Source organism: Microtus pennsylvanicus, chromosome 1, assembly GCF_037038515.1.
Source record: "Microtus pennsylvanicus isolate mMicPen1 chromosome 1, mMicPen1.hap1, whole genome shotgun sequence".
Taxonomy (NCBI): Eukaryota; Metazoa; Chordata; class Mammalia; order Rodentia; family Cricetidae; genus Microtus; species Microtus pennsylvanicus.
Window position 1 is genome coordinate 175,274,099 of NC_134579.1, and position 25,138 is coordinate 175,299,236.

General features: G+C 42.7%; 1 protein-coding gene across 1 annotated transcript in view; it reads right to left on the reverse strand.

Moving 5' to 3' along the window:
• Ros1 (ROS proto-oncogene 1, receptor tyrosine kinase) overlaps positions 1–25,138 on the reverse strand; it is a 117,644-nt gene that overhangs the window by 77,109 nt on the left and 15,397 nt on the right. Inside the window, exons 5-14 of the mRNA XM_075959247.1 lie at positions 22,796–22,856; positions 19,373–19,521; positions 17,802–17,940; positions 12,167–12,368; positions 11,469–11,545; positions 10,013–10,135; positions 8,519–8,703; positions 7,366–7,463; positions 2,822–3,318; positions 1,018–1,230 (exon numbers count right to left, since the gene is read on the reverse strand). Of these exons, the coding sequence (XP_075815362.1) occupies positions 1,018–1,230; positions 2,822–3,318; positions 7,366–7,463; positions 8,519–8,703; positions 10,013–10,135; positions 11,469–11,545; positions 12,167–12,368; positions 17,802–17,940; positions 19,373–19,521; positions 22,796–22,856 (1,744 nt within the window). The remainder of the gene's footprint in view (positions 1–1,017; positions 1,231–2,821; positions 3,319–7,365; positions 7,464–8,518; positions 8,704–10,012; positions 10,136–11,468; positions 11,546–12,166; positions 12,369–17,801; positions 17,941–19,372; positions 19,522–22,795; positions 22,857–25,138) is intronic.

Consider the following 25,138-nt stretch of genomic DNA (forward strand, 5'->3'; position numbering starts at 1 on the left):
AAATGGCCTGGAACTCTCCATGTAGACCAGGCTGGCATCAAACTCATAGATATCTGCTTGCCTCTGCTTCCCAAGTGCTGGTATTAAAGCCCATGTGCCAACATGCCCAACTAATGCATACTTTTTTTAAAAAGTAAACTATCAACACATTGAAAAATACTATAGAATATTACAAGCAATTGCGTCTGTTAGTAGACTTATCTATCCTGTTAAATGTTCTTCTGAGCTTTATATAAATATTTAAAATCAAATGTGAAGAGGGATGGATAGCCATGCTGCCACTGAAACAGTGTCTAACAGTGCCAGGCCAGACACGCAGGGTCATGCCACAGTCTGTCACAATGGCTCTCAACCTTCCTAACACTGAGACCCTTTAGGACAGTTCCTCATGTTGTGGTGAGGCCCCAGCATAAAATTATTCTTGTTGCTACTTCATAACTGTACAGTTGCTACTGTGATGAATCCTAATGTAAAATGATATGCAGGATGTCTGATATATGACCCTGTGATAGGGTTGTTTGATCTTGATGGGGTCGTAACCCACAGTTTGAGAGCTACTGGTCTGTCACCACAGCCGTTCTCACAGCCCACAGCTACTGTTTGCTATGATCTCATTCTGAGGACCCAGCAGGAGTTGTGGTAAAGACTATATAATGGGTACTATTGTCCTTCCATTTCTTTGAGCCAAGACGATGAAATTCAGTGTAACTCATAGGCCCCTCAACATCTCTCTCCAAGACCGTCAGAGATGAGGAATATTATGTCTTAATAAACTAAGAAGAAATAAGTGAAGAAGTAAATTACATTTCTTCAAATATGTCTTGAAGTATACAAGGTATCAGGTAAGAAATACAAATATCCATGGTGATTAATTTGATTTCCTAATCTCAGATTAAAAATTCACCCTCAAGAGGTCAGCACAGCTCGTTCTTGTCCCTTTATAACGTTTGAAGTAAGCACTCACAGGACACTCGGGCTACGGCTCTCCTCCCTCCCAGACCCACACCACATTCTTACCTGGAACTAGGGTGGTACCCACTGAGGGCTCTGACCAGGGCCCTGGGCCTTTGGGAGAGCTCGCTCTCACAGAAACTGTGTATTGGGTCGCACTCTGCAGCTCAGGTACGTTCAGCGTGGTCCCACTTATGTTAGAGAAAACTCGAGTGGCTTTAGGAAGGTCTTGAGTGAAAACTTGCACCTCATAAGTCCAGTTCTGCCAGGCAGAAGGGCCTAAGGGATTAGATGATGTCACTGACCTGGATAATACCACAAGGGCAGACCAAGGAATTCTGAAAAATTGATCTCAAATACTGAGTAATTAGCAGCCATGCTTACTCGACTAACAGAGTTAGGTGACGGAAGTGCCCATTCCTCCCCATGACACTTTCTCTGCGCTATTAAAGGAGACGGTATTTCCAGCAACTAAAGCCATGACAGTGTACTGTTAAAGACATTTTTACTCGGCCGGGCAGTGGTGGTGCACGCCTTTAATCCCAGCACTTGAGAGACAGAGGCAGGTGGATCTCCATGAGTTTGAGGCCAACCTAGTCTACAGAGTGAGTTCCAGGACAGGCTCCAAAGCTACATAGAGAAACCCAGTCTTGAAAAACTTTAAAAAAATAAGTTGAAATTTCACCATGTAGCCCAGGCTTGCCTTAAATATTAAAATCTCCATGCCTTAATCTCTCAAGCACTGAGATTATAAGCACGTGCTACCATGCCCAGCTAAGACTGTCGATCCTTCTACATGGTAGACTCTGTGTCATGTAAGAGAGGTTCTCTATAATACTACCAAGCATAACCAGGCTCTTAATAAAAATAATTAATATCCAATATAATTACCAGAAGCCAAATCAACTTGGGGGGGGGACGACCTGCCAATTTATTCTCAATGTGCGTGTGAGAGAGAGGCAGGGAAGGTTTCCTCATGTGTCCTAGGTTGGCCTCAACTTCTTACCTAACTGAGAGTGACTTTGAACTTCTAATCCTCCTACCTCTACCTCTTGAGTACTGAGACTGTAGGTGTCTATCACCACGTCTAGTTTATGCATCGCTGGGGATTGAACTCAGGACTTGGTGCATGCTGGGCAAGCACTCAACCAACGGAGCTACAAGCCCAGCCCTCATTCTCAGCTATTTTTGAGATATGTAGCAAATAAGCATAATCAGTTTGTCATACAGTAAAACTTGCCCGAGGAGGTTACTAAATCTTACTGCCTGAAGATGATTAAAGGCTATGGAAAGACAGTTCATGGGGCAAAGCTGTTCTCTGCTTCTGTTTGAAAAGTCGCACGAGAACACAGCTTCGACTGTGCATTTACATCTGGTCTACAGCTGCTTCCACAGCCACCCAGAGTTAAAGACCATCTGTCCACAGACTGGGATCATTTACCCTTCTTTTAACTGAAAAGCTCCAGAGCCAACTTCCTTCCGACCACATGTGTTGTATTCTGTCTACCCAGAGATGGAGAGTCAAGCTCAGAGAGCTTCAGGGAATAGCCGAAATTCATGCAAGCCCCTCAGCCCAAGTGTGTCATCCTCCTGCCTCAACTCCATGAAAACTAGATAGTCAGTATACCTCATAATAGATGTCAAAAATGGCAGGGCTATTCTACTGGGATCTACTGATGGAATATAAAGACCATCCTACTGCAAGGCTAATAATAAATGCAAGAAAAATGTAAAGACACTAGAAAACACTATTCAAGCTAAGTAGTTGCCGTTGACTGAAGACTCGATGCAGGCTCTCAAAACTGAATCTCTATGCTGACTTCTCTCCTTCCCAGCTGGCCACTAGTCACTCTGCACACAGCGTACTCACTGGCTCCTATGGCAAGAGCAGGAGGCCTCCATTGCACAAGGGCTTCTTGAGAACCAAACAGCACTGAGAGCTCCTGTGGATGGCCTGGCAGAGGGTATGACTGGATGGATGAGCCAAAGATGACCAAGTTACCAAAGCCAAATTCTTCTATGTGACTCAGGTCACATCCGACGATGAACTCATTGAAAGACAAGGAGTCCTGCTGGAAAATGGCCTTGCCATCTGTAATGAGGAAGTCGTTGTTTTCACAAGCAAAGCTCTTCACGTCCTTAAGAGGGGCCGAAGGCAGCACCTGATGGAAAGCAGAGCCGTCCAGAAACGTGGACATGAAGACTTGCATGGTGTCGTTGAAATAGATGATTCGCTTGGACTGTGGCTTTACGGCAAAGTCCTTGAGCGTGCCGCTCTCCACGATGCGCACAGCTTCCGTGTGCCTGCCAGATGGCAAAGGGAGATTGACTCTGTAAATGCCATCTCTCAGGAGATAAAAGACGTACCTGACAGGGGACAAAAGAAGATGGGTGTAATTCAGCGAAAGGGTGGCTGTGTGATGTTCTAGACTAACTTCTTTAGCCTATTACAAAATCAGTTTTTCAAAATCAGTACCACGTATCCCAGGACTTCCCAAAGTGCAAAATGATAGAGGCCAAAGGTGGAAATATGCACAGCTGATTACAGCTGGAAATTAAAGACTTGTGCACTCCATCCTGTATGATGATGCGTGATCTTTTAATTCCTACAAGGGGCCTTTCGAAGAATCAGAGTTAAGACTAAAAAGTATCTGTAAAGATTTCAGGGGAAGCATAATATATACAAATCACATAGTTGGGGCTGGGGATATGGCCAAGTGAGGAAAGTACCCTCCAGATAAGCATGGAGACCTGAGTGTGGATCCCAGAACCCATGAAGAAATCAAGCACAGATGTGTACACCTGCAACTTCCGTGGGTCTGGGGATGCAACTCCTGCAGGATCATTGGCAAGTAGGTCTATCAGAAAATGTGGAGCTGCGGGTTCAGTGAGAGACCCCGTCTCAAAAACACAGATGTGATAGAGAAATGCACCCAGCTTTGACCTCCAGTCACTCCGTGTGCAGGAACAGATAAGGGTGGGCACTTGCACACATACATGTGCACACACACACACACACACCACATGAATTTCTAAAAATGTTTCCTCTAGAATATCCAAATTCTTAAGCTGAATTCTGTCAATAAATTTTTCTCTTGCACTGAGAATGATAAACAGAAGAAACAAAACACTTAAGCTCTTTGCATTTTGCTACAACTAACTGATCTATTTTGTATCTGGAGTCATCTAAACTTTTAACAAAATTTGCCTACAAGTAGGTCAGGCAATTATAATAATATATGTTTCATTTTGCAAACAATGGAGAATATGCAACAAGTGACCAAAGTGACTGAGCAGAACAACCCAACTATCAGGAGAAATAACTCAATAGAATTGAAGATAGAGATGTAAGGCTAAGGGCTGGGAGGTGACTCAGCTGGTAACGGCACTTTCTATCCCTTCTGAAGGACAGGATTTCTATTCCTGATACCTATATCAGGCAGCTCACAAAGCCTACAAATCCAGAGGATTTCAGGCCTCTGACATCTGAGGCCACTTATGCTCAAATATACACCCACATACACACATGAAAACAAAATAAATATATGTTAAAGATGTAGGCCCTATGTGGAATCTAGTGATCTTCTACTATGGAAAAAGAAAAGATGCTATTAGATATTTTATGGACAATAAAATATCAAAGTAAAATTGTAACCAGTGGGGCTGAGAAGATAGGTGCAGCAGTTAAGAGCACTGGCGGCTCTTCCAGAGGACCCAAGTTCGAGTCCCAGCACCCACATGGCAGCTCACAAACATCAGTAACTCCAGGACCAGGGGACCTGATACCCTCTTCCGCTCTTCTGTCGGAGCCTACTGATGAATCAACCCAGGTGCCTGGTGGAGGGCATGAGGGTTGAGGAAATGGCAGATGAAAGGAAAGAGACGGAGACATAGGAAAGATTTGGGAGGTCTGTAGGTCAACACCAAACAACCCAGAGCTTTTTTCAGAACCTGCTTTTATATATATTCAGAGCAGAAGGCAGGATGAAAAGCCATGGAGTCAGTTAACCACCTTCCTGCACTGTCCTTGGGAGAGATCACAGGCAGGCTCGCTGTCTGTGGTGTGAATCCTGCTAGCAGCCAACAGTTTCCTTTTCTATCCATATGCGAACTTCGACTGGCATTCACCAGCCCGTGTCTTAGTAGGTAACGAGTTCTTTCCCATGGGCTTTATCATAGCTTCTCACAACCCTCAAGGGGACTGAAACAAGCAAGCTTGAACTCAAAGGACTTATAAGTCAGAATAGGCTCCAGATGGAAACTGAGTCACTTGTGGGCCACCACACTCTTCCTGGCTTCCTCAATAACCAGGCATAAATTGGTGCACAGACATATAAGAAGCAAAACACTCATACACAGAAAATAAATATTTTAAAAATTGTAACTGGTATATCTAAAACAGCTAATTTGTTGATTAAGAATTTGTGAACATGAAAATAGATGCTAGTGGGTTCATACCATCCAAAATATCTTGTCAGAACCCCAGTGCAATGTTACATTCTAAAGTACATGACAACTGTTAGGACCTCTTCCTTGTCATTATTCAGTCTACGATCATTCTTCTTGATGATCTTCCCAAATCTTGATAACTGCAACCACATTCCAGCCTCAGGTAAAACCCTGAGATGCAAGCTCATTTTGAGATATGAATCTATGTTGTTTGCCCACTCCAGAAGGAATGGCTCTTGTCTGTCTGCTCTACCAAATTCAAAACTGTTAAAAAGTATTTGGAGAAACAGAACATATAAAAGAAAAACTGGATTAATGAAGCATAGTCCTCAAACAGACAGGGAAGAAAGTGGAACTCCTACCCTGCTCACTACATGAAAGGAAAGAAGGAGAAGAAAGAAGAGGAAAGGGAGCGAGAAGAAAAAACAGACCAAAGTGAGAGGCAGAATACAAAGGATGGGAAGAAGGGAAGAGTAGAAGCTCCGTAAGGGCATGACACAATGGTGGGAAAGTAGAACACCATTGTGAACGCCAAGACAGCTGTAAACTGCCGCACACATCCAGTGTCCTAAGGACACAGACCTGCTGGAAGCTGCCTGCTGGTTTTTATAGAAACTTCCCTGTCAAAGTAGAAAACGATCAGAAGGGCCAGATATAGAGGGTCCTATCCTGGCTCACTGAAAAGCAGTGCGGAAAATCGTTGGATCTGCTTGAGTCTCAGCCTCCCTGTCTAACAAAGGTAACTACCACAGTATAAAACGATTATTGAAAGGAAGATTTTGGTAATACATAGTATAAAAAAATTGGTGTAATCCTAATTATCATGATCTTTTCTGGTCATATTTCAAAATCTAAGCACAAATCCATTTTATTCTGATGGAGAAAAGGTATGTTTGAAAGGCTGATTTGGTAAGCGAAGTTCATTATCCACAGAATGATCATATTATGTAACTGCCAACAGCAACAGAGAATTCCACAGGACCTTACACCCTCACAAATAAGGGAAATAGGATCTGGAGCAGATGAGACCGCATGCATTCAGGTGGTATGGTTATAAAGTAATAACTAAACTTTTCATTTAAAACTTGAAAAACCAAAACTGCTAGAAGCAAACAAAACAGCAGGTAGAGAAGAATTCTCTAAACAGAACAGGAAATGACCCCAAGTATCAGCAGCTGAGACTACATGATGTCCCTACAACAAAGCAAAATGTTTAATCTTACCCATATTGGGCATGTTCATTAGTAAAAAAAAATGTTGTTATTTGGTCATATTTAAGACCAAATAATCCCCAAACTAACTATGTTTTTTTGCCGAAACACATTTATAAACATCTGACATAAATATCTTCGTCTCATTTCAGAATTCATTTCATTCCACATCTCATTGTCAAAAGCAATGCCACAGACTGGCTTCTTGCTAGGGATCTCAGTGCAACTGCACAGCCCAGCTGAGACCAAATGTGGTTCTTTTTGTTTTGTCTTTCTCATCAGGGAAAGGGAACCTTACAGTTGAGATGTGTACCTGTTCTTAATCACCAAATCCTGTCCCATAAGGGAGGATGGTAGTAGCCTACTTGTAAAACGGCCTCTTAATAGGCACAAGAGCCAGGCCAGAGGATGAAAGGGAGCTGAAAGGCTCGGCCACAAAGGCACATAATGAAGCAGCTTCTCACCATGGCAGCTGAAGGGAGCAACGAGATATTGGTTCCTATCATGAAGTAGTGTCAAGCACTGGACTAGAATCATGGTCCCAAGGTCTCTAACGAAAGGTCATTTCCATGTAACTATAGTTTGCTGTGGAAGAGGAAACAGCCAAATTTGAAAGCAATTTTAATTACATTGACCTGAAGCGAGGTGCTCAGTTGAACTCGTCGGGTATTATAGGGCTGTACTGGAAAGCAAACTTCACAGAAAGTTTTGCCAAGGGAAGAGAACCCATATTATTTACAAGGTTAACACTTACCCGTTATAAGAATCAACCACAACTTTTCTAGGTGCAATAATAGATAATGGAGTAATTTCCTCAAAATTTGAGCAATTTTCTAAGTCGCAAGCATATACCTAGAAAATCAAAAGTACAGCAACAAGATTAATGTCTGTCTGCATTCATCTTGGCACCAAGTGTTTCCTGAGCACTTTGGTACTTGGAGTTGTGATGATCACTGTGGACTTTACGAAACACACAAGAAAAAAGCACTTAATGGGTAATTTAATAGGTGCACAGCTATAATCCCAGAGCTGAGGAGTCTGAGGCAGGAAGATGGTGAATCGCAGGCTAGCCTGGGCTATACAAAATAGTCAGTATGGGGGAGAAAAAGGAACTTTCCATTTTATGTCCTAATAAGTTTTTATTTCTATTAGTACCATTAATATGCAAATATGATGTTTTTTGTTTTGTTCTTGCTTGTTGATTCGTTGATTGGTTGGTTGGTTTATGGAAGTACCCAATTATTTTTAAAATTTGTGCTATATACAAGCTTCTGAACTTCAGTGGGACAGCAGCCTTTGTTCATTTCAATAAACATGCACTTATAAAATGAAAACTTGAAACACAAGTTTAAGTTAAGAAGACTGTATCTTCTTAAAGATTCCAGTACTAACATATTTTCAGAGGCCTATTAAAATACACCAGGTTACCATACAGTTAAAGATGCAGCAGACTTTTTCTTATGGTAGATAGTCTTACACAGTCATGTCACAAATACAAGAACTTTCTTAAAGTAGATAAATTATCATTAATAAAAACTTGCTGGGTAATGTGGGATTCCCCTCTGTATGCTGTGAATATCACTGGTTAATAAAGGACGGCTTTGGACCTATAGCAGGGCAGAACTTAGCTAGGCAGGGAAAATAAAGCTGAATGGTGGGAGAAAGGAGGCAGAGTCAGGGAGATGTCATGTAGCCCCTCTGGAGACAGACACCAGAACTTTACCGGGTAAGCCATAGCCACATGGCGATACACAGATTAATGGAGATGGGCTAGATGTTCTTGTATACTAGGTCCATGATTCATTGTTGATCTAGTATCTGAAATAAGTAGTCAGTGAAACAATGTCGTATTTACCACCAAATATGAATGTTAATATTGATAACTAACTATATTCATGCAGACTAACCAGTTTATCCATGATGAAATACATCCTCTGGTAAAGCCAATCTAAGGAGATGGAAGAGATTAGGCCTGAGCCTCTGTAAAAACTTCTCAGATCAGACATATCAGACATGTTGGCTGCCTCCTTCATCCATATGGAAGTTCCTTCTGAGAAATAAACCACCTGCTGTTGGACATGGACTGCTATCCCTAGAAGAGTCAAGCAAGAACATACATATGGTTAAATGTCCACAGGAACAGAAAGACTTAGAATGAAGTGAATTTGTCTTTAATGTTTGTTAAAGTCAAATAGAAGTTCTTATAATTTAAAAATATTCTTCTGGGGGCTGGAGCAGTGGCTCAGAGGTTTAGAGCACTGACTGCTCTTCCAGAGGTCCTGAGTTCAATTCCCAGCAACCACATGGTGGCTCACAACCATCTATAATAAGATCTGGTGCCCTCTACTGGCCTATAGTACATAAGTAGGCAGAATACTTTTACATAATAAATAAATAAATCTTAAAAATATATATATTCTTCTGAATTCTTCTAGTATATATAACATATCTGTGCAAATATGTAGAGTATATTCATAATGTACATAAAATACTTGAATTTTAGAATAGTATAGTCTGCAAATATTCAAGATAGTCAATTCTCAAAATATTGGGAAAACTGGGGTAAAGTAGATTTGGTGTGGGGCTATTTGTTTATTGCTGAAAGACTCCAGAGCCTCAGACATGTTTAAGCATGCCCCCTATCGGTGAACTACATACCCAAACATGAAAGCTTTTTTGAATCATTTTTTATTGTTTGAAAGTTTCATAAATGTTTTTTGATCAAATCCACCCCCCATTCTCTCCCCCACCATCCTCCACCCCAACCCCTAGTCCCTCCTAGCTTCCTGTGTTCTCTGTTTTCAAGCCCTCTGAGTCCACACAGTGGACCAGTGTATGCTTGGGAATGGAGTCATTTGGAAATATGGGCAGCCTCTCGGGGGTCACTGAAGAAAGCTGACTCTCCATCTCCCAACAGCCATCAGTTGTCAATAGCTCCTCAGTCAGTTCTATCTGACGGAGTTCATGTACCTTCCCCTCTCCATGCTGGGTTGGTCTGGATTGATCTCGCAGAGAACTTGTGTGTTTAATCACAGCCACTGTGAGTTCAGATGTACATCTGCTTAGTCCTAACAAGAAAATAGTTTCTCTATAGTTGCCCTGTAGTGTGCTTAGCACATTTCAGCACTAGGAAAGCTATCCAGAAAGGATAAAGCTTCCAGGTCTTTTCCCAGTTCCATCTCTCCGTGTTCGGGTGTTTTCAGACACAGTATCTTTTTTCAAGTTCCTGAGGGTAACCAAGAGCATTGGCAATATCCTGTAATGTTTGGGGGATCTGTGGGATCCCCATAGCTAGCATTGGCTTCTGAGAACAAATTTTAATATTCCTCTCCTAGAAAATTCCATCCACAATTCCAAATATTTCCTTTTATGGTAATGAGGCATGCTTCTGTTAGACTGACCTGTAATATTATGGCGTATGGTATCTGACCAAAGGCAATGTGCTTCATCTACCAAGTACTTTAAGGATCTCTTTCTTAGAGAAGTTTTTCTGGATAAAAGGAGCCATTGTTCTTCTTCTTGAACTGAAAGACATAATTTATAGGCAGACTGAGCAACAAACACATAGCAACAGAGTAAGTTTCAGTGCTTCAACCTAAGGGAGACAGCTCTTTGAAAGACTCAACTGAATTTTCTGAAGTTACTTAGCAGTATTGCATGTGTGGAATAATCTCCCAAAACCCATGGTTGGAAGTAGAAAATATGGTGACAATCAAGTAGGTCTATGTGAACTTGTCATGTGACACATTATACCATCCTTGTTCCAATAGACATTAAACTGTTATCCCCAGTCAAGACAATTTCCCTAACTATTGCAATCCAGCCTCTATCAAAGTGGCTTGTTACATAACACATGTTATGTTGAAGGTATTGCCTTTAACCTCTTCCCTTTCAAGCAGGAAAACAGTTCTTCAATTTGAAGGCTACAGACCTCTGATTGCTACCCTGTTCCGCTGAAAACTGGTGCAAGGTGCATGAGTGATGGACGCTTTCAGGACCATTAATGAGTGGTATGCAATAACCACATAGCAACCTTAACCCCGCTCTATATTTAACTTTCCCTTCGGGCGTGTTTCGTGCCTGATAATAATACCTCTGTTTTCCTAGAGTCTAGGAAGAGCCAAAAATATAGGCTGATGATAGATGGCATCCAATACTACAGGCATAGCTGTGTGGAGATGGGAGCAAGCAGTGCTCAAGCCATGAGATGGGGTTCTGCTGGAAGCTGAAAACAGGCCAAAGGAATTTGGAACCCTTGACTTAGGCAAGACTCTAATTCATTTCTCAAATATATATACTGCTTCTTCGAAAGCATTTGCTCCTACAAATACCAGTAGACTTCAGCCCCTCGAGGTAATTCTTTAAAGAAACAAAAAGAATACTTTCAAAAATAGAATAAATACACAGGAGGGATTTTCAAAAGTTAATATTTAATTTCTTAGTGTTCATATGTACTTAAAAACATTAAAGCAGACTGGGAAAGTGTCTGTTGTGACAATGCACAAGAGAAGCAATGTCAGGTTAGGAAAGTTTATGTGTAAATCCTAAATTTGTGAACACGAATGACCATACCTAGTGATCTGAATGAAAACCAAGAATTTGTTTGAAGCCATCTTTCTTACAATGCTTAAGTTTTTCATTCTATTTTTTAAGTCTCAAAATTCTAGTATCAACTGTCTCTCTAACCTTCTATTTACCAAATATGTAGAATAACTTGAAATTTTAAATTATCAGTCACAAAAAAAATCATGCATAAGAGGAGGGATCTTGAGGTCTACCAGATGACCACTGAACTCTGACCTTTACCCCAGTCAACCATTATCCCTGTATAACACGGAGGAGAAGGCTAAACCATACCTGCAGGGGATGGAGTGGTAATTACAGATTCTGCTTCTGGCCCTTCACCAACTTCATTTACTGCTGCAATAGAAAACCTATTCCAAAAACAATTTGGAGAGATGTGTTTCACATGGCATGTTGTGAACATGAGATAAATATAGGAGCACCAGAGCGTCTATTTAAAGATGTGCATAGATCTAGTTACCCGGTGTCACCGCTCAGCCCTGGGATGGCCATCAATCACATCCCTGTTTTCATTCCCCACAGAACAGTTCAGGGTCACTGAGGTCAAAAGCTCAACTCTGCTATCTGCATGACCATTTCACCCCCTACTTGAAGAACTCTTCGTTAATGCCAGTGACGCTAGCCATAATAAAATAATCCTCAGTGGTTAATAAAAAATACCACTAACAGAATTTTACCTCCTTCGTTTTTTTTAATATTTCATGAAATAAACAAATCACAGCTATGGTATTTATGTTATTATTGTCTCATACTTATAAGGGCCATTTAATATATTGAAAACTTTCTTGCTTAAAATGGTGTGATTATAATACACATGCAAAGTTGAGAAAAATTACAACTTCAACACGACAGAATAGAGTCAGTGGTGTGTCTCTGAATACACTTAATTGATTTTTAGGCAGATTTCTTAACTAATCATCCTGCCTGCATTAATAAAGGTGTCATCTCTACCTGTACCGCTTAGCTCTTACCTGTAGGTGGTGTTCGGAAGAGTGGAATAAAACTGGAAACTGGTTCTCTGGGTCCCTGAATCTAACTTTTGATTTTTACTGATCAGCCTTAAATTATAACCCAAAATAGGTCCACCTGGGAAGTGGGGTGGAGCCCAGCTGACTTCCACGGTGTCAGGGCTTGAGCTTTCAATTTTCATGACGAAGGGTGCAGTTTCGGGAACTGGAGAGATAAAGATGGCATGGGTGAGCGTCAAAAGGGCACATTTCTGTACTCTTGGAATAGAATAATAGGGAAAAAACGTTTTGATTAATACTGAAAGCACAGCAGAAGAATGGGAGTTAGAGATTCTGAGCTGCAATTCTTCCTCTCTAAACCATACCAGCTAAGTCCTGAGCCCTACCGAGAACCTTGCATCCTAGCTTCCTCCTTTTTAACTTAGAAAATAACACTGGATACAGGAGACTCAAACCAGACCTATATTCTAGACAAAAAGCTGGAAAAAAAAAAACAAACCAAGCAAACAAACGAAATATCCTCTGGAGACCTATCGAATGGTGGAGATGGAAAGGAAGCACATTAGAAGACTGGAGTCTGCACAAAAGACAGTGAATGATTGACACGAGCTCACACGGCAGGCCCAGGGGCTCTTTACTCCCTCAGCTATGGCCTGACTGGTTCCAGATGATGATGTGGCTTTGGATAAATAGGAACTAGAATGATCTACTTCGCTTGCATTACTATCTTCTCTGACAATTCAGATGACACCTCCTTCACAGCCCTCTGAAGTCCCGGCTGACAATCACAGGATGAGGGAAGCACAAATTACGTGATTATTTTTTTATTTATTTATTTACTCACAGCCTCTAGCAGAAAAATGAGGTGGCAGCCCAGCTTCCATACATGTCTCCACCTACTTGTCATACCTTAGTCCCATGAAATACTCTTGTTTCTACTCTTTGCACAGAACGGTGTCTTTTGACATCTTTACTCTTGAATAGACCCCCCTCTTCCTTCTGAACACTTTTGGCAAATGTTCTGCTCACTACTGGTGGATTAGAGGTAGAAGAAGTAAGACTGTTCAGCCCTCAGACTGGGTTATCTTTAGAAGGCCTTTTCATGGGTCTGTTGCCTGCCTCAGATACAATCCCTCCCAAACTCCCAGACTATCATGAATGAGCACAAATATCTCTGTGTTTCTCCTTGCCTCTGTGTACTCAGTCGCCTGTGTGAAGAGCAAATGAATTAGAATCAGGATGCCAACAGCAACACATTAGGGTCTACACTCAGTGTGATCTGTTCCACTTAAAGCAAGTTAAAAGTCACCTACACTGCAAGATATGATCATTATCCAAATATCACACACACACACACACACACACACACACACACACACACAATCCTCTTTAGAAAATAATACATTGCCTTATAAACACTCCTTTTGGTTGGGGTGTGTCTAACTTTGGAATAGCCCCAGGAAAAAGACTCTAATATCAACTAAAATCATATAACTCTTATGCCCAAAAAGAATATGACCGTAAGCCAATGGGCATGAACGTAAGTATATGAGCAGCGCTGTGGCCAGAAATGTGCGGGAGAATCTGACAAACAAGATGCTGTCTGTGCAAAGGCCACCAGAACAGGACACGGGAAACTAGAGAATCCTTGAGCTTCCTCATCAGCAGAAAGTCCAAAGGATGGCGAGAATAATTTCTCTTTTTTATTGTTTTGATCTGACTAGCCGTGGGTCATGTGTTTCTCCAGTCCCAGGAAACAGGAAGTATATGAAGTACGGCTGGGGGAAAGAGGTCTGTGTGTTGGATTTCAGTCTGGACCTTCTCAAGTGTGGCCCTGGACCAGTGTGTCTGACCTTGGGTTCTAAGAGGAAACGGTCAGAGAATAATCAGCAGAAATGGTCACACAATCTCTGAGACCTAATTATCAAAAAAAAGGACACTCATCAAGGAAGGAGAAATGCCCCCAACTTATTTCATCAGTTCACCGGCTCTCCTTAGACCCAAAACCAAGTTCAACCCGAGAACACGGCTGTATCTGCATGACAGGAACATGCAATCCATCTGACCTGGGGCAAGTCTCCCCAAGTTGCCTCAGTTAAGTCTGGGAATGATGGCTCCAGACAACTCTCCCTGAATGTGCCCCGTATTTTATAGCCACCCTGAGTGCGCCCTGCACCTGACACCCTCCCTGGGTATGCCCAACATCTGACACCCTCCCTGGGTGTGCCCAGCATCTGACACCCTCCCCAAGTGTGCCCCCACATTTGATACTCTCCCCAGGTATGCCCCTCATCTGATACCCACCCTGAGCATGCCGTTTTTTAAACCCATCTTTGCTGAAATATTAAGTATTAAAAGACTCTCCTAGCTGCTCTCTATCTATAGGCTTCCAATCCCTCATTGCTTCCATACAGTCTATTTCTCTTTTTAAAGACTGCAATGACTCCTCTGCTTCAGAAGCTTCTATAACCCTAACTGCTTTTTCAAAAAGTCTGAGTGCTGTAACGTGGCATTCAAAATCCTTGGCACTCAGGACCTGGTCTAATCCTCCTGCTTTCTCTCCCTGTGCCATGTGCTTCCAGCAAACAAAGTGCTCTCATCCCCTTCCCTGCTTAGAACGTACTCTCTGACTCTGTTCATGCAGATATGGGGTCTGTCCTTTCCTTCCTCATCTTGTATCCGAGTCAAAGAAAGAAAGGACGGGAGGGAGGGGGAAAGGGAGGGAGGGAGGGAAGGAGGGAGGGAGGGAGGGAGGGAGGGAAGGAGGGAGGGAGGGAGGGAGGGAGGGAGGGAGGGAGGGAGGGAAGGAGGGAGGGAGGTGAATCTGGGGTCATTCAGAGATTCATCAGTCTGACTCAAATTTTGGTTTTAGTAAATTGAGGGTTTTAATTAAGAAGAGGCTGGCCATATTTAATCTCCTCTTCATTGAGCTCAGTGCCTTCCAACCTCATCAGCCACTTCTCAGACACACTCAGCTAACTGCTGCTATTGATCTTTGCCTCCACTCTTCCTTCTGCCTGGAAAACTCATTCCTCAATATTTGCATAAATTCTTCTCTTACGTCATTCAAAGCCTTTTCAGAGAGTCCTTTCCTGATCACCCAGACATCCAAAATTGGGTCCCACCCTCAGGCATTCCTTACGGCCTGTGTTTCTTTTTCATGTTTGCATTTACTCCTCTGTACACCTGCCCTGCTTTCTGGTGCCATGTCTACTACCCAGGAATCAGTAAATATCCCTGTCTCTGACCCTTCCTTTCTCTACAGAGTGATGGGGGCCTGTTCCTTAGCAGCGGCCATGTCACTGCAGTGCTCAGTTAGACAGAGGTAATAATTCTAACCCTGAAAGAAACAGTGTGGTCTCCCTATCTTTCCCTTGCTAACAAACTTAATAAGAGGCAGCGAGATCTGTTGTGGAATATTCCTTTACGCTGTGTGAAGGTATGTCACTGTGATTGGTTTAATAAAGAGCTGAGTAGCCAAAAGCTAGGCAGAAAGAGGTTAGGTGGGGCTTCTGGGGACAGAGAGGTCTCTGAGGAGGGAGAGAAAGGAGGGTCACCAGTCAGACACAGAAAAAGCAGGACATGAAGGAGGAGAAATAAAAGCCACGAGTCATGTGGCAACATACAGACTGACAGAAATAGGTTGTTTTAAGTTATAAAAGTTAATCAGAAACAAGCCTAAAGTAAGGCCACGTTTTCATAAGAAGTCTATGTGTCATTACTAGGGAGCTGTCAGTACCAAGGAAGACTTACTATGGATGTCTGTTCTGTAAATTCAAGCTTTCCTTTAAGTGGGTTGATGGCTCAATTCTAGCACATGGTATGAAAGTGCAAGTGAATCTCTGTGAGATCAAGGCCAACCTCGTCTACTTTGAAAGGTCCACAAAAGTGCTACCCAACCCTGTCTCATAAAAAGAAACAAACAAAAGGTCTCTTGAAAAGTTCTAAATCTTTCTAAAATATCCAGTGTCTCCTAACTATGGGTTCCTTGAGGGGAAATAGTAAACATTTTCTTACACCAAGAAGGAAGGGCACAGCCACAATCAAATCAGAGCCAAACCAAACTTCAACACCATGGAAAAAGCGCTTGGTGTTTGGTTCTCACTCACAGTGCTCCAGGCTCAAAGGAACCTGCATCCCTTCTCCATCTCTGCCTTCTGACTACACATAGCTCGTCTTCTAGTCTCAGTCTACTCTACTCTACAGACGCTGTTATCCTCGATGGTCCCCGCATGATACTGGCCTTCTCACAATATAAAGTCTCTGTAGCAACCGGGCTGAACTTTCACTAACAACATCCTGGTCTCTCTTCAGGGACTTGGTTCATGCCACGTGAAGCCAAGCTTCAACTTCTCTCCTTGACCCCTTTCAACCTAGAGTTCTACTACAACTAAGGTTTGACTGTCCCTAAAGGCGTCTCCTGGTCTTACAAAGCACCAAGCCTCGGTTGTTCTTCATGACCCTCATCCTGTCATCGCCCGGGATACTCTTACACATGTCCAAGTTCAGTTGCCAGAAGAGGTACGACCTTGGTTGCCTCTGTTCCACTGCATCTTTGTGTGACCCTGAAGAAACACTACCCAGAAGATTTCACCTCAGCAATGATGATCTCTTCTTAACCACCACAAACGTTTGAGACCAGGGTACCAGAATCAATGACCCCAGAAACAGAGGTTTCACTTTAGTCCCCTGTTCATCACAACCAACTCTTCGGCTCCAGTTGGCCAGAGCCACAAATTCTTAATTCAGAATATCACATAAATAGCACTAATAGAGTCTTTGCTTCCCTCTGAAATTTCACAAGCCATGTCTTCTTTGTCTGTATCGCTCTCAACGTCTTTATCTTCCAAGCTCCCACAAAACAGCTCACTGAGCTCTGAACACTCAATAGCTTTCCTAGACCGAAGTTCTAACTCCTTCCACCATCTTTCCGAAAACAATAGCTTCCCTAGACCTGTCTCTAGGCAACAACATGGCAACAGTCAAGTCTCTAGTACCAGTTTCTGTCTTAGTTGGGGTTTCCATTGCTGTGATAAAGACAATGACAAAAAGCATCTGGGGAAGAAAGGCTTTATTCTGGCTTCTAATCACAGTCTGCCACGAAGGAGTCAGGGCAGGGACCCGAGGCTGAAAGGCATGAACTAAAGCATGAACCATGAAGGAACGTTGCACACTGGCTCGTTCCCCTTGACTTGCTCAACCTGCTTTCTTACACAACCCAAGAACAACCTGCCCTGGATGGCCTCTCCCACGGTAAGCTGGGCCCTCCCCCATCAATCATTAATCAAGAAAATACTTGAAAAGAAAAGGCCAAACTAATGTAACCAATTCTTCAGTTGAGGTTCCCTCTTCCTAATGACTCTAGCTTGTGTCCCGTTAACAATAACTACCCAGAAACCCTTATTTATGTGTTTAGCAATGGCCATGTTTCCCCTCTACCAATGTAGGTTTGACAAGAGTAGAGGTCATAGTTCTGATCAATGAGGAATTCTGAATATTACCTGGCACACAGTTAAGGACTCAAAGGCTAAATGGAATACCAAGGGAATCAATTTCTTTCGTTGCTTAAAACAAAAACAAATTAAACAAAAACTTCAAAATAATGTTCTTACTTCACAAGTGGCATATGTATGCCTACCTCCATAAGGATGAGTCCTGTAACTGGGACTTGGTGGGGAATAAAGATGCAGCTGGGCTGTGAAGATCCAAACCACTCGGAAAATATATTCAGTGAACGGATGCAGGGGCTCCACCACATATGAGAGCTTGGGCACAGTCTAGATCCAGGAGAAAGCAAAAGTCAGCATGCATCCAAACACATGGCCCACTGAGACACAGAGTTCAGATTAATTTGGGTGTGCCTTTGGAGATAGGGCTGCCCAGATCCTGCTGCATGGGCAACAGCCCAAGAGCCGAGCTTCGAGACACCAGTCTGCATTAGTCACAGCATTCTCTCCTTCAGGGAAAGCTAAGCATTCGGTGACTCAGCACTTAGCTCAAGGACTTACTTGAATTTTCCCATGTTACTACACTTGGTACATTAGGCTATCTTTTTTACTGCAAGTGCTCATGCTTTCCCAAAAGGGACCATCCTGAAAGCCTACTGTAAGCCGGGCGATGGTGGCTCACACCTTTAATCCCAGAACTTAGAAGAAAGAGACAGGTGGACCTCTGTGACGTTGAAGACAACCTGGTCTACAAGACCTAGTTCCAGGACAGGCTCCAAAGCCACAGAGAAACCCTGTCTCAGAAAAAAAAAAGAAGGAAAGAAAGAAAGAAAGAAAGAAAGAAAGAAAGAAAGAAAGAAAGAAAGAAAGAAAGAAAAAAGAAAGCCTCCTATAACCCGCTCTTCTAAATTAGAGACCCCTTCAAGAATCTCCCTCCTGCCCTTCACCCTAGTTGGGATCACTTTACAGGTTGGTATGGATAAAAAGCAAAAATGGTTCTATGATGCCATGCTGACGGAATTATATATGTGACATTTATACTTTTTCTTCATAAAGGGTTTCCAGAGTAGCAGAGATTAGGTTCAGTTAATCCAGCAACTGCGCTCAATTGTTGCTAGAATGCATTAAGGTCAACAAATCATTTTCTCTATCCACACGAGAGATTCCTTAAACCCCCAGTAGAAGCTTGAAACATCAGATAGTACCAAACCCATGCAGGTACTATAAACAAAGCAATGCCAGTCCTGTGACAGTCAGCTCAATAACCTTCCTAGAAGCTGTGTGACAGATGACTGTTGTGTACAGTGCAGAAAACTGAACCTAAGTGTGACTGGCTTTCCAATGAACCAGAGTGAGATGACCCGGTAGTTCATCATGCTCCTCAGAATCTGGGATTTAAAACTTGCACTTCATTTTAGTGATGGTGGTGGCATCGGTGAGTTTGTCTTGGTTTGGTTTTCAGGCAGGGTTTATTTCGTAGTTCATGCTAGCCTGGAATTTTCCACATAGCCCACACTGGCCTCAAACTCACAATACTCCCACCTCAGCCCACCAAGTAGTGAGATGACAGCCCCGTGCCACCACACCTGGCTTCAATCTTTATTTCAAATACTTTTCCATTTAAAAATTGTAAATAGTATCTGAGCACGGATGACTGACTAAAGCTTTGGAAACTGAAACCACAGGGAAGGATATCTTGGAGCTTTGAGTAATTTGGGGGACAAAAATGTCTTTGTTTAGATAAGAAAATAGCTTTGCATACCTCTGTGTATGTCCAGCTTCCTGGGAGCCGGTCATATTTCCACTGGATGATATATTTTACTCCAGAGATGTTGGCAGGGTCCCATCGTAATGTCACGCTGTGAGTGCCAATGGAAGACGCAAAGGGTGCTGTCGGGAGGTCTATACTTTCTGGAAGGAAACCACATGTCAATCACTAGTCACTCTGTGGATGGGTGTGGCTGTTTTGTCTAGGCCTCTCCTGCTAAATAACACATCTGAGTATAAATTATATTCAAAGCAGCCTGTCTTTTTTTCTCACAGGAAGGCAACATGGTGTTCTGAGACTGTCCAGTCTTTTCTTACGGCCCCATTTTCTTACAGGCGAAGGGAGGAGAAGCCAAAACCTTGTCTGTGGTATAGTAGAAGCATCCAGGGCATGGTACCCCAAGGCATTTTCAATGCTATCGCTGTGGATCCTGACACTATGCCTTCTTTACTGTAGACGGCAGGGTGTGTTACAGAGCAAAGCCAGCTTTGTGAGATGCTGGGCACCAAACCCAAGGCTTCATGTGAACTACATCCTCAGCCCCAGCAAACTATTCTCATATGCACCAAGCTATTGCTTTTACCCCCAAAGACTACATGTTCCCCTGGTCTGTGTTACAACACATGTCATGGCTTCTCAAAACTGGGGTCGCTGTGGTATACATTTAGTAGGGACTTCATGAGTCTTTGCTAGATTTCTGCAAGGTATATGCTACTAAAATGACATTATCTTATTTTAGTCTTTTTATTTTCCTAAACTCATGATGGATTTAAGACTTCAAATTTCATTTATTGAAAAAGCACTGTACTGATTGTCAGATTGGTAAGGAGCTTAAAATTATTAAATGCAAATCCTGAGAACCTCACTCTCGCTCTCTGGAAGGTGATTAGTGGGACAATAGTAGGATTTTCATCACTACAAATAATGAATATGGACTAATTAAAGCTCCTTTCCAAAATATAGAAAGCTTAAGGCCATTGTCATCTCAGAATGACACAGAACTCAACACAACCCCTCTCTGTTGACATTCATTTGGGGCTGTTAAAACCGCACAGGCAAAGCCCGGCTCCACCTTCTTTTACAGTAAACCCTTAAGTATCCGCCATCGGTGTAGGTTGTAGACACCTGGAAGAGGTGTCCAGCGATGGCGCTGGCAGTGAGGAAGATGGCCAGGAGGCACAGGAGCCAGAGTTGTGTAAGCACCGATAAAAAAAAAAGTTTCAAAAGCACAGTGATGCATACAGAACAACACCGGCGAAGCGGGGCCGTTCTAAAACTTCACTGAGAAGCAGCACAGTTGAAGCAGCGTCGCTCTAAATGAGCTTCATCCTACATCCGGGGCTCTGCCACCACAGCAGGGAAGTAACTACAGTTGATGGTCTCTACTATCTCCATGACCCCAGGCAACTATTTAAACACTGCACTCCAATTTTCCCATCGGACAAGTGGGGTTAGTTATCTCGTTTACTGCCTGTGAAGACAAAGGGAGCTGGTAAATTAAGGAGAACAGCAGTGCCATACTCAAAGATGCTGAATAAAAATAGCTATTGTGGTGGGGGACGACTCAGTGGGCAAAACGCTTGCCATGCAAGTATGACAATGTGAACTCAGAACCCGTTTAAAAATGCTGGACGAAGCGGCATGTGTCTTGTTTTGTTTTGTTTTGTTTTGTTTTGTTTTGTTTTGTTTTGTTTTGTTTTTGAGACAGGGTTTTTTTTCAGTAGCTATGGAGCCAGTCTTGGAACGTGTTCTGTAGACCAGACTGCACTCGAACTCACAGAGATCCGCTTGCCTCTGCTTCCCGAGTGCTAGAATTAAAGGCATGCGCCACCACCACCCAGCTGGCATATGTCTTAATCCTAGCACTTTTACAGGAAGATGGAAGATAGAAACGGGCGAATCTTCCAGAAACTCACTGGCCATGGTGTACATAGCACAGTGGGGGGAAAAAAGAAAAGAGACCCTGCCTCAAAATAGGTGGAAGGTGAAGACTGACTCCTAGCGCTATCTGCTGCCCCCTGTACAAGCACCATGACGCATGTGCATCCCCATACACACACACACACACACACACACACACAGATTAGTAGATTGTTATTTTGATGCATTGTTAGCCATTAACACTTCCTATCACATAGAAACGAGTATGACTCATCTAAAATCAAAGAACAAAGCCCAGTCAGAATTAAATAAGTGCATTGATGCACTAGAGATGGACCTGTGGGGGGAGGGGGGATAAATGCCTTTACCTAGTCTTGACACATCATTTTTTGAGCCAAATAGCACAGATCCAAAGCCAAGGAGAAATTTAAGTAAAAGTTGATTATCTTATAATCTAGCACAATTATATAACTGTCACCCAGGTAATAATATAATTACAGAATATAAGAAAGGGATGTGAGTCCGGTTTGCACTTTTCAGTTCTGACATTCTTGGCTTCGGTAAATTTGCCATAGCTCTGTGGAACAGAGGAATTATCTGACCATTTGCTCTGTTAGACATCGTGACTTCAGAAGTGTGTGTCCCAACTGCTTAGCAGATGCTTGAGACAGTGGCACATGTTCCAGGCCTGGTGGTTCACAGCTGCCATCCCAGCACTCAGGAGGCTCAGGCAGGCTAAAGATTGCCAAGCCTGGAGGCCAGTTACTCAGTGAATTTCAGGCCAGCCTAAGCTACAGGCCGAGTCTTTCTCTAAGCAGCAATAACAAAGTGCACAGAAGATCTGCCAACATGGCAGGGAGGATAAGGGTGCTTGTTCTCCAGCCTGATGATGTTGGATGGAGGCCGCTTGTTGGTTCCCGGCTGCTTATCCCCGAAATAAACACTCAGAAACTATATTAATTAAATCACTGTTTGGCCCATTAGTGCTAACGTCTTATCAGCTAACTCTGACATCTTAATTTAACCCATTTTCTATTAATCTGTGTATCACCACAGGGTCATGGCCTGCCAGCAAAGTTTCAGTGTGTCTGTCTTCGGCAGCTCCATGGCTTCTTCCTGACTCTACCTCCTTTCTCCCAGCATTCCATTTAGTTTTCCCTACCTAGCTGTGTTCCCCCATAGCTCTGCTATAGGCCCAAAGCAGTTCCTTTATTAACCAAAGATATTCACAGCATACAGAGGGGAATCCCACATCATGATGACCCTAGTCTGTAACATGTTTTTTTTTTTTCACATACAAATGTTTTGGGTTTTGAGACCTCTGCACTCCAGGCTGGTCTTGAACTCACTGCAATCCTCCTATCTCAGCCTCCTGGGTGCTGGAACTACAGTTGAGAGCCACACTAGCCTTATATACAAATATTTTTAATGCTGTTGAGATACAGCAGTGTAGGTTCTGTGAGGGGAGCTCCCTTATCCTTTCCTAAATCCCCTGGCAGCAGCGATTACTTCATGATGTCAGCAGTGTTTTCTCACCCAGCACTTCCTCTTCATAGGTCCCCTCTGCAGTACTGCAGCCGACCTCACAGGCCTCTCTCTGTGGAAGACAAGGGGCATGAGTCAGTCAGTGCCTTGGAACTGTGTTTACTGACAAACTTCAACCACAATCTGGAACATAAGTGCCTTATCTATCTTTATAATTGGGGTGAGGTGGCACATGCATGTCATCCTAGCCCTTTCCAGGCAGAGGCACGAATTCAAGGCCATCCTTAGCTACTCAAAAAGTTTGGGGCACCCTGAGCTTTATAAGAACCTGTCTCTCCAACTCAGCCAACAGAGCAAGTTCCAGCACAGTCAGGGCTAAACACAGAAAAACCCTATCTTGAAAAACATACATACATACATACATACATACATACATACATACATACATACATACGAGAGAATCTTTCTCAAAAACCCGAGAGTGAGAAAGAGCACAAGCATTTAAAACCATACAGTAGCTCTGGTGGGTTTTAGTGACCTCCAAAATTGTGTCATCATCAACACAATGTGATTTTAGAACACTTTCCTCATGTCAGGAAGAAACCCAACAGGGTGCCCTTATATATTTCAGTTTCTTCCATTTCATTCCATTGACGGTGACTCTTGATTTACTGAATTCATTCCGTGGCCCTGTCATTTTATAGTTTGAAAAAAACTCTGAGTTTAATAGTTCACTTTTATTTTTACCATCTAGGTTAAACTTTTGATGAGCTGAAAACCTAAAATTCCAACCCAACATAAATGCATTTGGTTGTCTATTTGTTGTGCGATCTCTACTCTTCCTTAGAATTAAAAATTAACTACAAGTTCCACAATAGCCAAGCATTCTACTGAGTATCTTCGTGCCAATACTGACGTTTAAGATCTACAACAATCTAACCAGGATAGTCACCTTATCTCCTTAAAGCAAAAAGAAAACAGAGTACATATTTGAGGACTGAAACCCAAACTGCCTGCCGCTCTTAACAGGTGCATCGGCCTCCGCCACAGAGAAAAGAAAACGGTGAGAAGAAAGCACACATAGTAAAACTCCAGCAAGGCTGTGCTCAACCTCTTCGGTGTCCTTGAGTTTATCATTGCGATACCAAGAACAGCCTGCTGTCAGTTTCCCAATGATGGTAGGTACCACAGCACAATGCATCTGCCCTGGGAAGAAGAGCTGGAACGTGCAAATATTAACTTTGAGATGTTTGAGCTGTGCACTGACAGGAAGTAGAGTCCGATAACCCCCAGGTTGCTTAGTTAAGGATTAATTCAAATACCATGGTGTGGGCCAGGGATTGTTTAACTTAAAGGTCCGTGTACTTGTCACATCCTCCCTGGAAATTTGAGGAAAGCTCACTTAATATATCCACCGACTGTGGAGAAGATACAAACCAAAAGGCAAGAAGAGAATTACATAAAATAAAGGTTTTTTTCCTCCAAAAAAGAATGAGACTTTGTTTAGAAATATATATTACTTGGAAATATAGGCCAATCTGAAAAAAAAAGATGAATGCGACTCAGAGTGTTGGCAAAGATTTTGGTGAATAAAAGGGATAGAAGGGTTCTCTTTGGGGGTTGGCTTTGTTCTGTTCCAGTTTTATTTTTGGACCTCTGTAGGCTGGCCTCAAACATGTGGTTTCACCTGCCTCTGCCTCCTACATGTTTGGAATACAGATGTACCTCACCACAGCTGGCCTAAGAGGTCTCCTGCAATGTGCTGTGATTGTGTATAGTGGAGCACTCTGTGTCTGGAGAAAGAAAATACAATCTTGTGGCCCAGCTGCCAAGCAGAGTCCCATCCCCAGACCCACTTGGTAGAAGGAAAGAAATGATTCCTGCAAATCATCCTCTGACTTCCGCGCACGTGCATGAGCACATCCACCCACCCAACACAAACACCAAATGAATAAGGAAGCCTAAAGAAAAGAAAAAAGAAAATGCTCTTTGCAGGGATATCCCAGAATGCATTCTTCTCTTCTTTCCTCCCTATGAGACTCAGCCTTCCCTTGGTCCAGGATAGGAAATTACAGTCTTCTAGTTGAGACTCAAGTTACAGTCTAGGGGGCTAGAGAGATGGCTCAGTGGTTAAGAGCATTGCCTGCTCTTCCAAAGGTTCTGAGTTCAATTCCCAGCAACCACATGGTGGCTCACCACCATTTGTAATGAGGTCCGGTGCCCTCTTCTGGCCTGCAGACATACACTCAGACAGAATATTGTATACATAATAAATAAATTTAAAAAAAAATAAAGTTACAGTCTGTCCTTGGACTCAGGTTATACATTTGTGTAGATTTCTCCTATTCAGACAACTGAGAGACAAGCATATTTGCTATTGCATCTTAACTGAAT